This window comes from Cibotium barometz, chromosome 40 (genome assembly GCF_041138505.1).
Source record: "Cibotium barometz isolate CiBa-2024 chromosome 40, ASM4113850v1, whole genome shotgun sequence".
NCBI classification, from domain to species: domain Eukaryota; kingdom Viridiplantae; phylum Streptophyta; class Polypodiopsida; order Cyatheales; family Cibotiaceae; genus Cibotium; species Cibotium barometz.
The window spans coordinates 7,837,337-7,854,355 of NC_141085.1; the positions used below are offsets into that span (position 1 = coordinate 7,837,337).

At 44.5% G+C, this 17,019-nt stretch overlaps 1 protein-coding gene across 3 annotated transcripts in view; it reads left to right on the forward strand.

The window, feature by feature from the left end:
• LOC147615154 (choline/ethanolaminephosphotransferase 1-like) overlaps positions 1 to 17,019 on the forward strand; it is a 79,349-nt gene that overhangs the window by 23,488 nt on the left and 38,842 nt on the right. For all 3 annotated transcript variants that reach the window (XM_086779161.1, XM_086779162.1, XM_086779160.1), the window contains 3 exons: positions 5,166 to 5,243; positions 6,898 to 6,973; positions 7,098 to 7,120. In XM_086779161.1, the coding sequence (XP_086635287.1) occupies positions 5,166 to 5,243; positions 6,898 to 6,973; positions 7,098 to 7,120 (177 nt within the window). The remainder of the gene's footprint in view (positions 1 to 5,165; positions 5,244 to 6,897; positions 6,974 to 7,097; positions 7,121 to 17,019) is intronic.

A 17,019-nucleotide genomic window follows, 5' to 3' on the forward strand; every position in this document is an offset into this window, starting at 1 on the left:
AGGTCTAGGGGCGGTGGTAGAGATCTAGTTATGGAGCTGTGCATCAGTGAGACTAGAATCTCTAAAGAGTTGCTGAACCTACCGAGGTAGGCCAGCCTTCCTTTCAAATCATGAAGAAGAAGATCCAGTTGTAGTAGAGGACTCGTCCGATGCTGCTGGGAGAGGTGATGAAGTAAGCATTGGTGGGGGTAATCTCGGAGTCAAAGCAGGACTCGTAGAGGGACTGGGAGCTGCATAAGTTGGTGCAAGGAACTGGTGGTTGTAAAGTAGCTGTTTGCACTGAAGTTGGAGGAGGAGGAGGAGGAGGAGGAGAAACAGAAGGCTTGTGTCTTGTAAAAGCCTCCTCCGGAGTCATCCCCTCAACTGCTTTTGTGAGAGAGCGGTCAATGGGATAAACTGAGGTAGCCACAGCTTCACCCTAGAAAGTAGGAGGGAGACCTGCATGATGCAACAAAGAATGAGCCATCTCTTTTACGGTCCGGTTCTTCTGTTCCACAACTCCATTTTGCTGAGGAGTGTAAGGAACTATAGTGTATTGGTGAATGCTGTGCCTGTATCGATGAAGTCATGCAATGGATGATGATAAGATGGGACCGAGCATCAAATATGCTTCTCAAAGTAGGGTCCACCAGGTGAGGTGGAGATGGACATCCACACGTTGGCTCCTTCTAGCAATAATTGAGTGTAGAAAGACCATGTATGATAGTTGGTTGCTGTAAGCTTCATGGAGTCACTGACTTGGGGAGGATTGTAGGATGGTATATGGGTAGGGGTGGGAGAAAGACTTGGATGAGAGAAACTCAGAGAAGAAAGATTGGGAAGAGGAACCACCTGGGGAGCAGGAGCAGGGGATCCAGACAATGAAGGTGCTAGAGTATCAACTGGAGAAGGAGCAGTAGTAGAGAAATCTCCTGAAGCCATGTCCTCTGACAAGAAACCTTCTTCGAATCAAGAGGGCTGTAAAAAACAGCAAATAGCCTCCTCTCAAGCTGTGCACAGCAAGAGGAGAGAAAGAAGAAAGTGAGGGAGGGTAGGAAAAGAGAAATAAAGAAAGCAAATCTCTCAAGAACCCTGTCCTCAGCACCTAGAAGAAAGTTTCAGCCTCCAACAGAAAAAACGCAGCAGTCCCAAGGTACAAATGGAGAAAACACAGCAAGTTGATGAAGCCTCTGCTCCAATCAGAAAAAAACGCAGCACCTTCTGCTTGTGCATCAGCGCTTGCCTCTGATATTATGAAAGAAAGAGCAAACACAGGTCATAGGCCCAAAGCACAAACTGTAGAAGGCTGGGAATAGTTGATTATTGCTAAAAATGAGCGCAAGGGAAGCCGGTAGGTGCTTACAAGCATAAGAGACAGTTTCTACAGCCAATGACCTCCAACAGATATGCAAGAATGAGATGAAAAATGAGGTGAAGGGTGTGATCCCTTATATACCTCCAATATGTTCTAGTCGGCCAGCTGTATAGGCCGACAGAATTCGTGAGCATAAATATGGCATAAATACCATAAAAAGCTCATAAAATACTGGAAAAAATCCTAAATAATATCTGCTAAAATATGCTAATGCAGGGTCTCATAAAATGATCAGTACAAGCATGAAAAGGTACATGTAGATCCTCTGGAGATCATATATAATCCAACAACATGTGCTACCTAACATATATGCTTGGTAGTAGCAGTCCACTACTGGGGTGGCTGCCAACACCTAGCGATCATAGTAGATGCTGTGCAAGAGGCGAATCCCACATGATTTCTTGTTTTGGCCTCCCCATGCTTCCATCCTCTCTGAAAATTCAAAAAACTTTATTTTTGGAACCCGGACTTGATTCCTAAGGCCTATTCAAGCCCCCTTCTTCCGGTCCTTCTTTTGTGGGGGGCAAGGCCCCCAAAGACAAATTTAATTAGTTTGTCTAGGCCATACCTGGGCTCATAAGCCCTCCTCTTGCTGCTTACTCATGCATGGCCAACCCCTGTCCTTTCATCTGCCCTCTGGAACTGCACTTCGATGGGCTTGGTGTGGGGGTACTTCTTCCTAGACCTTTCCATTGCCTTGATGGCCATCCCTACAGCAAAACACAACTTTATGACGCATGTCTGTGCCAAAATTGACTATTGCTGTTTCATAAGGAGTCTAAGTGAGTTTGATAGTCTTGATTAGACCATGATACTTGAGGTGCTTAGGTGTCTCCTCATCTTGGACTAGATCATCGGCAGAGTTCATGTCCTCTACAGTTGTGTAGGCAATACGGGGGAAACTCCTCTTGCTTAGATTTGAGCTTTTGGCTGACAATACCCACAAATGGGGCTGGTGAGGGAGATTGATGTGGAGGATCTTGAATAACCATTGAAGCCAAAGCAAGAGGCATACTCATGGAAATAGCTGGTCTCCTAGGGCATTCATGCTTGGGATGCCCCATTGTATGATAGAAGACGCACCATTGCTCTTGTTGGTAATGCTCTATCTTGGTAGGGGCCAATCGCCTTCCTAAGATGTAGTGAGTGGCTTTCTGATCCGGGGTCAACTGTGGTTGGGCCTCTGAAGACTTGGCACCACTGGTGCAAGAGGACTAGGTGGGGGTCTGGGAGGAACCGTGCCCTTGTGTCGAACTAGCTTCCCCATATTTCTTATTATTCCCATTGGAAGTAGACTTGGGGTTGCTTGGGCTTGCCATGGTTGTACTTCATCTCCATGTTTTGAGGTACCTGCATGGCAGTTGCTAGTGTTTGGGAATCCATACTTCGGACATCCCACAGAATCGGATGGTCTAACCCATACAAAAATCTATCCTTAGCAGACTTTTGGAGTGGAGGTCCTAATTGGGTGATCTTGTTTGCAAAGGTGAGAATACCCTGCTGGCCGCCCTTGAGCTGTGGTTTAACACCACAGATGGCTGCCCTGCAATGGAGGACCTCGTCGTCCTTCTCCTTGGTGCGTTTTCCTCTCCTAGATGCACTATGGCTGAGAGAAGATGCTCCACAATAAGGCTATGACAAGATGAGAACCTCAACCTCCAAAGTTTCTATAAATAGGGATTCCATGGCTGATCTAGGGTTAACCCCAAGTCCTCCATGAAAAGGTTTGTGAGGGCACACATCCCCTAATTACTTTATGCCAACTCCAGAGATGGGTGCCTATATTAGGTCCTCCCCTGTTCTTCTTGTGAGGCTGTGAAGAGGCTAGGTGAATGAGCGCCTGGTCCTCAAGGGGGACCTTGGAAGGGAGTGGGAGGGATGGAGAAGGTCCAAGGGGTCTGGCGGGGGGGAAGGTTGCAGGGGTTTCTTGAGGGTCGCCGAGGGCGGGGTCTGTGGAATCCGATTTGGAGATAAATGCTCATAACGGTTTGCTGACTGAGCATAGGACTCGTGTGCAGAAGTCCTGGGAACTAGGCGTGCCTCCTATGACAAGGACGAGCCCGACTGTGGGACCTTCCACTCTTCCCCCTCGGACGCTTGCCGCTGCCGATGAGGTTGGTTTGAGGCTGCCTGTGGAGGGACAGCCGCTGGGGTAGTGGTAGGGTGGTGGAGCTGCTGGCGCTGTGTGCTCCACAGGTGGGCAGAGGGGCTTCTGACCCTTCCTTGGGCTTGTGGAGGCGTTGCCTTGCTGTTGCGCTGATGGGGGCAAGCTCTGGCGAAGTTCCCCATCCACCGACATATGAAGTACTGTTTTGGAAAGCCCGATAACTCAAGCCGCTGGAGAAGAGCGGTGCCATTGAGCTGGGGAATCAACAAGTGTTGATGGAGAATCTCCAGTGGAGGGGAGGCTTGCCGCCCTCGCAACTTTGGCTGTTGCTGAGGGGGGGGAATCCAAGACCTTGCCCAAAGTGCGCCCAAAAGCAGGCAGAAGCACGTGGCACTCTTTGGGAAGGCTAGGGAAGCAAACCATCACTGGGAAGCCAGCTGCCTCCGCCAAGGGGTCCGATTCTGAGGAGAAATTGCATTTCCACAGTTCAAAGTAGACTTGGGAGCTCGGCACCGCTAGTGGACTCAATGATTGGGTCTTCTCTGCAAGGGTGGAGGAGAAAAATCGTCACTGGGAAGCCAGCTGCCTCCGCCAAGGGGTCAGATTTCAAGGAGAAATCGTCTTCCCACGGCGCGAAGTAGACTTGGGAGTTCGATAGGGTCTTCTTTGCAATGGTGGAGGAGGAAAACTCCAATCTAATGTATGACTAGAGAAACTGGATATCCGTGATACTCCCAGGACAACGGCCTGAAGGAGATCTAGGATCTGGCCACGAGCCAGCGGACGACTGCAAACCATCTTGCAGATTAGGGTGCGTGCCTGTAGTGTTGCCGCTGAAGATGCCAAGAGCTGTTGTTCCACTTCTGAGAATTGACGATTGAGGGTTGCCTCGGCTGGGGATGACGGAGCGGCTGCCATGGAGGCGTCCTATGGGTGACGAGCCAGAAGGGGGGCCTCAACTGATGAATGAAAAAAAGACTTGCTGCAATGCTGCAAAAAAACTGAGGCTGGTGGAGTGGGGGTCGAATGAAGTGGGAGAAACCAGCGGGAAAAGACCCAAGAAGAGAGGAGAAGGGGGGGTGGCACACCCAACTGCGATGAAGAGGCAAGGAGGGAGGGGCAAATGGGGGGCATAGACAGGGGTGGGGACTGGATGCACAACAGAGGGAAGGCGGAGGGGCGCAAGGGACTGTTGGGAAGCTGGGCTCACAGCTGGGAGCAGGCGGGCAACAAGAAAAGAGATGGGGGGGGTTGGGGGGGTGTGTACAAACTTCAAAGGAAGGTGGGGTGGGGGAGGGGTTGTGCAGCAGAAGCAAAGGGGGAGGCGAGGGGTAGCAGCAGTGCACAGGGGGGAGCTATTGTCTTTTTGAGCTTAGGTGAATCTCTTTGTAAAAAGCAGTTTCATAACCCCAAGGGTTTCATGAAATTTCCTGGACATGGAGAGAGTTTCATGAAATTTCCTGGACATGGAGCTAAATAAGGGTGCATTGTCTTATAGGCCATGCACCCTTATTTTAGCGTGTTCAGTTGCTTTTCTTTTCCCTCTGAAATGAGACCCCTTCAGTCTTTATTTTCTGTCCATTTGAAAGCAGCAAATGATGGATGTTGTCAGCTTTCAGGTTCCATCAACTCTCTCTTTTGTACAGCTATGTAGCGTCCTGTCAACATGCCTCATTTCAGTGTTCTTGTTTCATGCTATTGCAGGCATATTCACCTCAATTGGATTCCCCTTCCCCAAAGTGGGTACACTTCCTACATGGCTTGTTACTGTTTTTGTACCAGGTAAGCATGTCATGCTCCCAAGTGTCTTTTTACAACGTTGATTATGTGGTCACAGATCCTGTGAGAATCTTGGTGTCAGTAACATGTTGAATGGTGTTGATGCTTAGGCAAATGTACTCCATACATGCTTCGACAAATGTACTCCATACATACAGCTAAACCTTAGCCCATCTATGGGCGATTGAGTATTATGTATAGTGGAGAAACCTAAAAGCCTCTAAACCATTAAAATCTAGCCATATACGTGGTCCAATTTGGCCCATCTTTTTTGATCTGATTACTTGGGAAAGGGCTATAGTTAGGCTCTTGAGTGTGGAAAATTTGTAATTTTTAAGGCTTGAAGAAAAAGTGGGCATGCAATTCTCTCCATGAGAAAAGCACCTGTTTTTTTGGAAAGAAATACTTTCATAAACACATTAGAGTGTAAATTAAACATGCATAAGGATGATATAGTAAAAGCTAGTGGCTAGAATTTACTTGTTAACAATGGTGAGGTAGCACAAATATGTGTCTCTCTATTTGCCACAATTTTGTGGAATCGATTGCCATAAATCCATTTGGATTTCTTTTCACGCTTACTTGAATGCCTCCATACACCACATCCTTGAACCACTTCATATCCAATATAAAAATTTAGAATGTCTTGAATCCAACCTTTAGGAAGTTTTGAATCATGCCACGATAATCAAGCATTGCTCCACTGTCTTGCCCCATAGCTTGCCTGATGTTGGATATCCGTGGTATGATACAGCAGTTCATGGACATCATACTTAGTATGTGGGTAGACGTGTATTCTCATCTATGGTTATCAATTCAGACCGTCCAGTGATTTTCAGCTATATATGTTCCTTTGCATGCATGCAAGTCATCCATGCTTTAGACAGCCATTCTACATGAGATGGTGGTGTCACACGATGTGACATGACATGCTGATATAGCAGGACAAGGGTCACATCTGGGATGCATATGGATCTTGGATCATGTGGGTTTTATTCTGGATCCCTTGCGTCTCCATCAGCTGAAGTCAGTAATAGGCATTTAGAGAGCCAAGCTGTGGGCCTCATGCTCAGCGTGTTGCAAACCGTGTCTCAATTACCCAGGTAATGGTCCCCTAGGTGAGAATGAAGGTTCTCTAGTAACCAACAGAGAGCATACCCGGCCATCCTCACCCAATCTGGCTGGCCATGTTGGCAATCCTGTAGGCAGTGGGGCAGGGTCTCAACCTAGTGGCCCCAGAGTTCAAGTGTGGGCCAGTCACACGAGCCATGAGCCTTTTAGGAGCCATGTGGCACCAACCAAAGAAAGGAGGAAACTTTTTGATGGGGTTGGCTAGTAGCAACTCCATAGACTGCTTGAAAGTATAAACTTTGAAGCTCTATCTCAGGCGTGCATTCTGTGATCTAGTGAGCCATCCCTGAGGGATTCTGAAGATAGGGCTCCATGCCAGTTGCGTATTCGTTAAAAAGGCTGCCAGGGTCTCATCATTACCATTTCCGTCTGATGGGACGGTGTTTCTGTCTCATACAAATATGCTGTTCTATGCCAGTCCCGATGGGCCGATTGAGACCATGGCTATACATGACTATGGAATGGCTGTGCGAATGTAATGATTAAAGGCTTTTTTTGTACCTGATCTTTGAATTTTTTTTGACAGACATTTGATGCTGTCGATGGAAAGCAAGCAAGGCGCACAGGCTCATCCAGTCCTTTAGGGGAGCTTTTTGATCATGGTAAAAGATCATTGTGTCAAGTCTTTTCTTTTAGAGTTAAAGATGTACCGGTGTCCTTATTAAGAGGGATCATATCTAAGAAGTTTAGTGATGAAACTCGTGTTTTTTGACACTTATTTTGTAGGTTGCGATGCCCTCACATGTGCGGTGAGTTATGTGAACATTATATGCTTTCTGTCTTATCATCATTCTGAACATGCCAACTCTGAAAAGTGAAGGATGTTATCAATGCTGTACGCTTTTTTTTGTAAAACCACTGTTCTTTCACTGTACAGAGAGAAGCACCCTCATGCAGGGCTGAAATTTGAAGGCCTATCCTAACCTTCAATTTGAAGGCCATAAACTAGCTCGACCTTCAAAATATATATGTTTGTGTAAAATTTAGAGAAATTTTCAAAATAGTGACCTTCTTTTGCAACCCTATTTTCTAAGTGGCCTTCTCTAAAAGGTTTGAAGGGATTTGATGCCCTTCGATGGCTTCGCATATCAGCACTTGTCTCATGAGTGTCTTGCTCATTAGTTCACAAAACTAAAAACAGTGGAAAAACAAATCTAGATGATCTAGCTGTTGGAGCTAATGGCAGTCATATAAGGATTGACATAATGATTGACGGAAGTAGTAACAATCAGGGGTGATTGGAAAGCCCTCTTGCATGCAATCCAAAATGACCAGAGATCTCTGCCCAAATTCTTGTCCATTCAAAAAATGGAGCCATTTTTGCTAGCCTCCTCTCATATCTGCCAAAGATCAAGAAGTTTCTGGAGAAATGTGTACCAGGAAATTTGGCAATCAAACACAAAGACAAACTATGCAAGAAATCGTGGGTATCAATACAACGCCATAGAAAGTGCTGGATGGTCTTATTAGAGCATGAATACCTTCAGGGCATTGAGCAGTAGTAATCTTTCTTTTTGCTAAAGTTTTACCAACAGGGAGTACCTTGCAATACATCTCCACAAGAATACTCGTTGTTTTTGGTAGCTTGCTTTTCCATACTTCCACCATTTTGCCAACTTATTCATATGCCATAATATGTTTGCATGCTCCGAGAACCAAGGTTGCAGAATGATCAATCTGTAGACTTTTGCTATTGTGATTTGTGAGAAAGGAAATGTTACTAAAACAAGTGTCTTCTGTCTATGTACATAAAACCAACCATCTATTTTTTTGACCATGTGAGAAGCGGCAAGTGAATGTATGCCATGAGAATAGATTGCACAATTTGAAGCTGCACATTAAGAGGCCAGTAGATAATTGCAAGTAGTCTAGTTTTGCTTGCACTTTTTGATTGACCATTCAGTGGCATCTCGGTGAGACACATTCCATCCAATGGATATCCCAAGTGCCGAACAAGGTAAGTGGGCCATAAAATGTTGTGCCAATCCGCTTCCTTTAAGGGAAACAATTTAGATTTCCCTAAGTTTATGAACAGCACTACAGCGTCACCAGAAAGCTCAAGAGCTTGCGTAAATACACTGAGGTCATGCAGCGTATTTTTAGGGAAGAAGAAAGAGTCATAGCATAAGCCTGAGCTACCAAAGCGTTACCTTGTGGCAACTGCAACCCATGTAGTTGTCCATTGTTAGTGAGTTTATTCAAATAAAGCAACAAAGGATGAGTTGCAATTGCTTATAACAAAGCACTCAAAGGGCACCCTTGCTTGACCGATTTCCCGAATACCCAAGGAGGACAATCTTTTGCCTAGTGTGCACCGTGCCGTGCTGTCTTGATATAACCAGTAAATGACATTACACATTTTTCTCCAAACCCAAGTTTTGTCATTACTGCAATAATGTAATCCCATTGAACTGTATCAAAGGCCTTTGCTACATCTATTTGCAGTGATAAGATATCCTGCTATGTATGTTTGGCATATTCTATTTCCACACATGCATTATTCTCTGTGATTTGTCGTCTAGGGACAGCCATACCGCGCTGGATGCAAGACGCTATTCAAGATTGTTTTGTGTGTCAGAAAGTCAAGTTTGACAGACACAAGACACCTGGTTTGTTTCAGCCCTTACCCATTTCACATGAACCATGGGAAAGCATTGCTATGGATTTCATTATGGATTTGCCGAAATTGGTACATGGAAATGATGCTATATGGACTATTATAGATCGTTGTAGCAAACATGCACACTTTATTCCTATGAGGAAAACAATCAAGCCAGAGCACATGGCAAAGTTGTTCTTAGCTCAGATTTTCAAACATCATGGCATGCCCAAGTCTATTGTGGGGGATAGAGATCCTCGGACCACTTGTTTATTTTGGCGGGCATTGTTTGATAATATGGACACAAAGTTGAGTTTTTCATTAGCCTATCATCCTCAGATGGATGGTTAGAGTGAAATTGCAAATTCAGTTGTGCTTGACTTGCTCAAGTGTTATGTATCTGAGCAGAGGTCAGATTGGGAAAAGTATTTGCCATTGGTTGAGTTTGCATACAATAACACAGTGCATTCTTCGACTAATAAGGCTCCATTTGAGATAGTCTATGGCAAGGTGGTGCTTCCACCTATCTTATGAACAAAAGATGAAATCTTTGCAGTAGATGAGTATGTCCGTGATTTGGATATTGCGTTTGCACAGGTTCGGACAGCCATAGAAAGATCTCAAGCTAAGCAGAAAAAGGCAGCTGACAAACACAGGTGAGAGGTGGTTTTCAAGGAAGGTGATTGGATATTACTTAAGTTTGAGAAATCACATCTTCGAAAGCAGCCAGGTAAGGAAGGCCGGTTTCCTAAGCTTTCAAACAGGTATTACGGACCATTTCAAATTTTGCAGAATAAATGAAGTGGCATATGGATTGGTATTGCCTGATCACTGGAAAATACACAATGCCTTTCATGTTAGTTTATTGAGGCCTTATGTGGGACCACCTCCTATAGAACCAGTTTTGGAAGATCCACCATAAGTTGATGAACTTGAGGAGGTATTGCAACCTGAGCAGATAGTTTTTCATAAAGGGCACAAGCATGCAGGTGGCAAGCTAGTGCACAGGTATCTTGTGAAGTTTAAAAACTATTCGGCTATGGATGCAAAATGGATGGACGAGGATTATTTTGCGGATTATCCGGAACTTCTGAAGGCCTACTTCGAAGCTTTTCAGTTGCGGTCAACTGATTAGAAGCCAAGGGGAATGTCACAAAATTCCTTACAGCTTCTATTTTTCTAATGTTCATGTGTGGCATGTGGAACCTGACATGGTGTGTTTGTGTGGCATATGGAGCTTGACATGACAGTACATGTATGGTTGGTGTAGCCTAACATGATAGTACATGTGTGGCTTGTGGGGCCTAACATGGTGTACATGTATGGCCCATGGAGCCTGACATGATGAAATTCTATGGGACTAGCTATCTTGGAGATCTTTTGTATTTATGTTATGGGAAGGTTCCGGAAGGATTATGAGCCCTGGACATTTTATCGGATACAACTGAGCAGATGGGTGTTTCTTCCAATCTAGTTGAACTCGTGTGTGCATGACTTTGATTTTATCTTTGGATGACTTGCCTTGTTTGCCTGGACAATGCCTGAGATTTTTGCCTGTGTTGTCCATGGGGCCGGGGACGCCTGGGCACCCTGTGGACGTGTATGTGCACACCTGTTTGGGACTGACAGGTGGTCTACATGTGTTTTGTAGGTGGTAAGTGTACCCAAAAACCCAATTTACAGCTTTATGGTTTCATATACTAATAATTATGAGTGCAGGTTCACACACACTTATAAGTGGCCGGACAATTTATAAGGTATTCAAACTAGGCAGGACTTATTTAATACTTGTGGCACCCATAAGGTGGGCACCGGACTTCATTTATACCCAGTTCTAGTAGGCGCCTCCTTTTTGGACCCAAAAAGCACACGTTTACATCCATTCTTTAACATACATCCACTTCTATTCTTCACATACATCCACATCCATACTTATCACATACACATCCACATCTATCCTTTCCACATCTATCCTTTCACATACATCCACATCCATATTTATCACATACACATCCACATCTATCCTTTCACATACACTCATCCACATCCATTCTTTAACATACATCCACATCCATTCTTTAACATACATCCACTTCTATTCTTCACATACATCCACATCCATACTTATCACATACACATCCACATCTATCCTTTCACATACACCCATCCACATCCATTCTTTAACATACATCCACTTCTATTCTTCACATACAACCACATCCATCCATCCATTCATTCCCATCTATTTGATTCGCATCCCATCTCATCACATCTATTTACCTCTCATTCTCGAGCTATTGAGAGTCATCTTTTGCTGATCAGAGTCTTCCTCGAATGTGTGTTGCTGCTAGGCGACCCCTTCTGAGGCTTCTGAGAGCTGGTCGACTGTTGCTAACAGTCCTATAAGGCTGGTCGACTAGTTCTATGAGCCAGACAGGAGGAAGATGAAGATGCAGAGCTGTCCTGGGCTGATGTGGGAGTGCTATGGGTTGTCCATGGTTGTCCTACATTTGCTTTATGCTGGGAATGCTCACTTGTGCTGAGAATTATCAGCAAATTCACTTTATGTTATGTTTTCTTGTTTTCATATTGTATTGGAAGAAATAGGTGTAGCCAGTGGTGAACCTTGGGCACCTGCAAAGTTGTATTGGAAGCAGACTCCTTTTTGGTAATCTAACCATAAAGGGGAGGAGTCAGCCCATCTTTTGGTCCCTAGTGTGGTGTATTGTGCAGATTTGTCATCTTGTTTTATCTGGCATGCTTATGTGTATTTTCAGATTTCATGATTGATTAGATTTTTTGTATATAGTTGCCCTTCCGTTTACAGTCTAAGTGGCCTGCGCAGGGCTGACGCAGAGCAGCATTTGAGTAGCAACAAGTTGCTCTTTCCACTAACCTCCTCTGTGTGTTTGTGTTTGTGTTTGTGTGTGTGTGTGTGTGTGGGGGGGGGAGTGCAAGGTAATTGTGTGTGTGTGTGTGTGCTTTTGCAATCATGGCGGTTGTTTATGACAGAAAAAGGAATCAAGAAATCAAGAAAAGACATTTCGAAGTCAACAGTTCAGGGGTGCTCCATAACAATGAAGATGCTTTGTTCGTTTATGATGTGCTGCATGATGAGTTCGAACATATTCAGAGAGCTTGGGATAAGCCTGTACCTACTCTCAAGTACAAGCTCAAGCTGCCTTGTGTGGTCTCGCCAATCAGAAAATACTCACAAAATGCAATCATTGTGTTCTTCCCAAGTAGAATGCCCACGGCAAGTGATGTTGCACAATGGCTTCAGTCTTTACTTGGTGGCAATTACGTGGAGGGAGTGTATTATGCACATTGTACACAGAGGATTTCATGAAATGCTGGTCACTGAAAATCGGTATAAGCTGCAGATGCTGGGTACTCTGGAAATCAAATGGTGCATATCTTACCGTGGATGCCCACTAAAGACTATATAGGAGTCATCAAACATAGATGCCTAGTTTGGGTGGAAGTAGTCAACTTCCCCAATAACATGCGAGAGGATTTGCTCGGGCTTGCTGCATTTCTTGGAACAATCATATGCCCACCTCGTCCTTTAGGTAATAGGAACGGTTTTGTATACTTTGGGACACGACTCAACCCATGCCCTTGTCCATTGCAGTGGAAGTAGATGAGGTTCGTATGGGTGAAGCATACTATGAGTTGAAATGGGGTGTATTTGTTGATGCATGCTACACGTGTGGTAAATTTGGTCATATGGCCACTCAATGTCTCCTAGTGTTGCATCCCCCACTTTTTGTTGCGGTTCCACAGTTGACACCAAACGTCAATGTGAAAGTTCAAGCACCTCTTGTCGTCGTCGCAAGTGGGCGAACTGATACGGCAAAAAAAGCAGCCTCATCTATTGCAAATGCAAATGTATCATATTCGCAAGCTGTGCAAAAAGGCAAAGAAAAGGGAAAAGAAAAGTCAGCAAAAGATGGTTGGCAAACACCTAAAAGACTAGTGTCGCAATGCAGGCAACTGTTGCCAACAAGAAACTGGGCGTTGGATGCTTCCTCCTCGCACACGGCTGTGTTAAATTTGCAAAATAATAGTGGGCAAGAAGTGGGAGCAAATGGTGGAGCTACATAGAGGCAGACTCTTATGGAAGTGCAAGAGATTAAATTGCTAATGCAGGCACATGAAGATGAAATGCAAGAGAATATGTTACATAATGATAACGCAAATGGGAAATGCCTGAGCAAGCCTTGTCATCCACTTTCGTGTCATGGTAGTTCCTCTGAAATGCTTTGCATACAATTTCAATGGCTATTGTGATGCAAATAAATGGAGGTGTTTCTGGTACTATGTAAATATGATGAAACCAGATATAGTTTGTTTGCAAGAACATAATTAGAATGAGTTCGTAGGGCAAGTAGGTCGCTTTGTTGGTTATGGCATCTTTTATGCGGGCCTGGGTGCCTATTCAGGAGTTGCATTGTTGGTCAGACATGGGTCTTAGCGCATAATCACCCGGTTGGTTGTTGGTTGGTGGTTCAATGTCTAATAAATGCTGAGATGTATGAGTTTGCAGCTCTTTATGTGCCAACCGCTTTGTAACTACCCTTGGTTGCAGAATGCTTTCTTGTGTGGGGATTTTAACAATGCCCCTCAGCAAGGGGATAACTTGTTTGGACATTCGCATATGCTAGCTTTTGAGAGGTTCCATTGGAATGCAATGTTAAACGCTTTGCAAGCTATTGATTTGTGGACTCACATGTGCCCTGGGGTGTCCGGCTTTACTTTCCACCACAGGGCTTTTTCTCGATATAGAGCCCGCTTGGATAAGTGGTTCTTATTAAATGTGGATCAATATGATGATTTTATATGCAAACTTTGGGTGGATTACTCACAAGTGTTATCTGATCATGTACCAATGTGGATGGGGCTATACTTTGGACTGCAATTAGATGATCGTCCTTTATACCATGATCGTGCGCTTCTAATCAATAACCGTTACCTCTCGCATGACATTTTCCATAACTTGGTTAAAGAGGTGATCACACCGCTAAAGGTGCAAATGTTGGAAAGTACGGATGTGGCCTGGTATCATTTTGTTCAGAGGATCCAACTCATCATTAGAGACTACGGTCATTGGTACATGCATGAAGAAAAATAGAGGGTCCATGATGCAAAAGCAACTTGTCAGGCTCTGGAGGAGCTTGCTTACATGAGGAATCTTTCGGTGTCTGAAGAGGAGGATTTATACAAAACCACATATGTAAGCTGGAAAAATGGCAAGTCAAAGCCAGACAATAGCCATTCAAGGATAAGGGATGCTCTTTCAGGGATTTCTTCAAAAGCTTACACTTTGAACGGCAAAAAGACACCATTAAATGCGTCAAGACCTTGACGCAAGCTTGGACATGTTCCAAAAAAAATTGGCTGATTAATGTGTGTCCCACTATGCACCTCCAACTATGTGCCTGTCTTTGCTACTATAGGTCCCGCAAATGCACAAGTTCGGGCAACTAGGAATCAATTACTCTCTCATGTTTCACGCATAGTATCACACGAAGAGGAATTCTCTATGGAACAATGCTTCACGGAGGGAGAATTGCAAGAGGGAATAAAACAATTGGAAACTTGGAAATCTCCATGTTGGGATGGTTTAACTATGGAATTCTTCTTGCACTTTTCGGATGACCTGAAACATGCATTGCTTTTCATGATTGATGATGCTTGGCGTACTTGGGAAATGCTTGAGTCATGGAAAGAAGGGCTTGTAAAACTTCTTCCAAAAAAGAGACTGGATGAGACCTTTGTTGATTGGCGGGGCCAACTACCCTAATGCATGTCGTAAACAAATTGGTTACCAAAATGTTGGTCACTGCGGTAAAAGGGGTATTTTATGTAGGCTTGCACAAGGCGCAAGATGGTTTTTTCCCTCGAAGACATATAACGTGTCTACATTGGGGTTGAATATACAAAACAAGATGTGCTTATTTTGCAAGTGGACTTAAAGAAGGCCTTTGACAGAGTGCAATGGGATTTTAGTGCGGAGACCATGTGCAAGATGGGGTTAGGAATTAAGATGTCCAATCTTGTGTTTTGGTTGTATCAAGGGCATCATGTATTCTTGATGGTGAACTCTTTGACTCGTGGTCTTTGGGTAAGTCTGTGTGACAAGGATGCCCTTTGAGTTCCTTGTTATATGCCATAGCAACTCATCCTCTGCTTCTACACATGGATCATCTTACTCAGCAAGGTGCACTTTGTGGTCTTCAATTGGCATCCGGCAAGCATTTTGTGGCATAGGCTTATGCAGATGATTCCTTCTTCATGCCATGAGATGATCCTCGTGATCTCCGTGTTGTAATGGATGCCTTGGATATGTTGGGTATAGCTGCAGGTCTGCGAATTAATTTCCGTAAATCCAAGCTTATCCCTCTCAAGCCACAAGCTTGGCAGAGTGTCTTGTGGCCAAGGGAACTTGTTCCTTCCAATTAGGTGGTTAGACATTTGGGTTACCCACTTGCATGGCACACATCGTTCAAACTCTAGGCTGATTGGGTTCTGCAAAGAATAAATGCTAAATTGCAGTACTGGAAGTTGGCCACATGGCCTTTACATGTTAGACTCTGTATTGTGAGCCGCAAAATCAGCGAGCAAAGTGGCTTTCCTCGCAATAACATGAGTAAGAAGGTCGAGAATGTTGATGCCCCCATGATTTCTTGGCGTACATAGCTTGTCCTTTTGTAGCAATTTGAGGCCTTTAGTATGGTGCTTAGTTTTCCAAAGTACCTCTAGTATGGCAGACAAGTACTCATCCAAGTGCTTCTTTGGCCAAGCAAGCAGCAGCAAGAAGAATTTTATGTATGCAATGACAATGGACAAAAATAGCCATGGGCACAGATGTTAGCAGCCATGTGCTCCACTTTGCAGCCAGCAGCACGTCGGAGGTATCGGCTAGGTATGCACGGCTAGGTATGCACTACAGGCTTCTATTGCATCTCATACTCACCCTCTTATAGCCTCTTCAGCCAGTGCCTCCGTTGAATCATGAGGAGCGTTTGAAGGACTGGCGGGTCGCTCCACCACAAGTTACAGGGTTACATGAACTAATAGCTGAAAGGGCCTATATCAAACTCCTTGCTCCTCCTTGGATCGCGTGGAATGCACTTTCGACAATGCACAAAACATATAGATGGTGGAGCATATGGAAAAATGGTTTGCCAGTGAAAGTAAGACTGTTCCTTTGGAGATGCATTGTGGGAGTTTTTGCTGTTCGGTGTATTGTTGGAAAAGAGACACATCGCTATGGCAAGATGTCAGTGTTGCATGCTACGCGATGAGACAGTGTCCCATTTGCTATGGTATTGTGATTTCTCTAGTGCCCTCTTGGACAAACTGTCGAGGCATCTTTGCATGCAAATCTCGGGAGCTCAATTTGGGAAGACATTCTAGCTTTTCGCTCGGATTCCACAACGATATACCAACTTTGGGGTATTCTTTGCGTGGACTACTTTTTTGGCACCGTGGACAATATGGCAAAATAAAAGTCAGATGCATTATGGACACATTGCTCTTGATCAATATTCCCACTTCCAATGCTTGTTGAGACAGTCTCTACATGACTACCGAAACTTGCAAAAAATAGATGACCAGCAATACATGGCCTTCTTTGATTGCTTCGAGGCAGTCACATCCTTGGCCCCTACAAAGGGGTCTCAGTTGTATCATGATGCTTTGTTTGTGGGTTTTCACCTCGCAATGAGGTTTCCCACCGTTAATATAAGAATTACTTAGAAAAAAGAGTGAGTGTGTGTGTGTGTGTGTGTGTGTGTTTGTGGTGGCAGCAGATGATTATATATCATGCACATGCTAACACTCTATGGGGTATGGAAAAGAGTGAAGGATGGTTGAAAAAACAACTTTAGAGTATATGGAAAAGCAAGCTGCCTTTAAAGCAATGATTGTTTCTTTGGCGTTGTTTGGTGGGTTTCCTCCCTGTTGCCGGGATGCTTGCTAAAAGACGGATGCTGGCTGGAGCCTCCTGCTGTTGCAGATGCAGATGTGGAGCTCGGTCTGAAA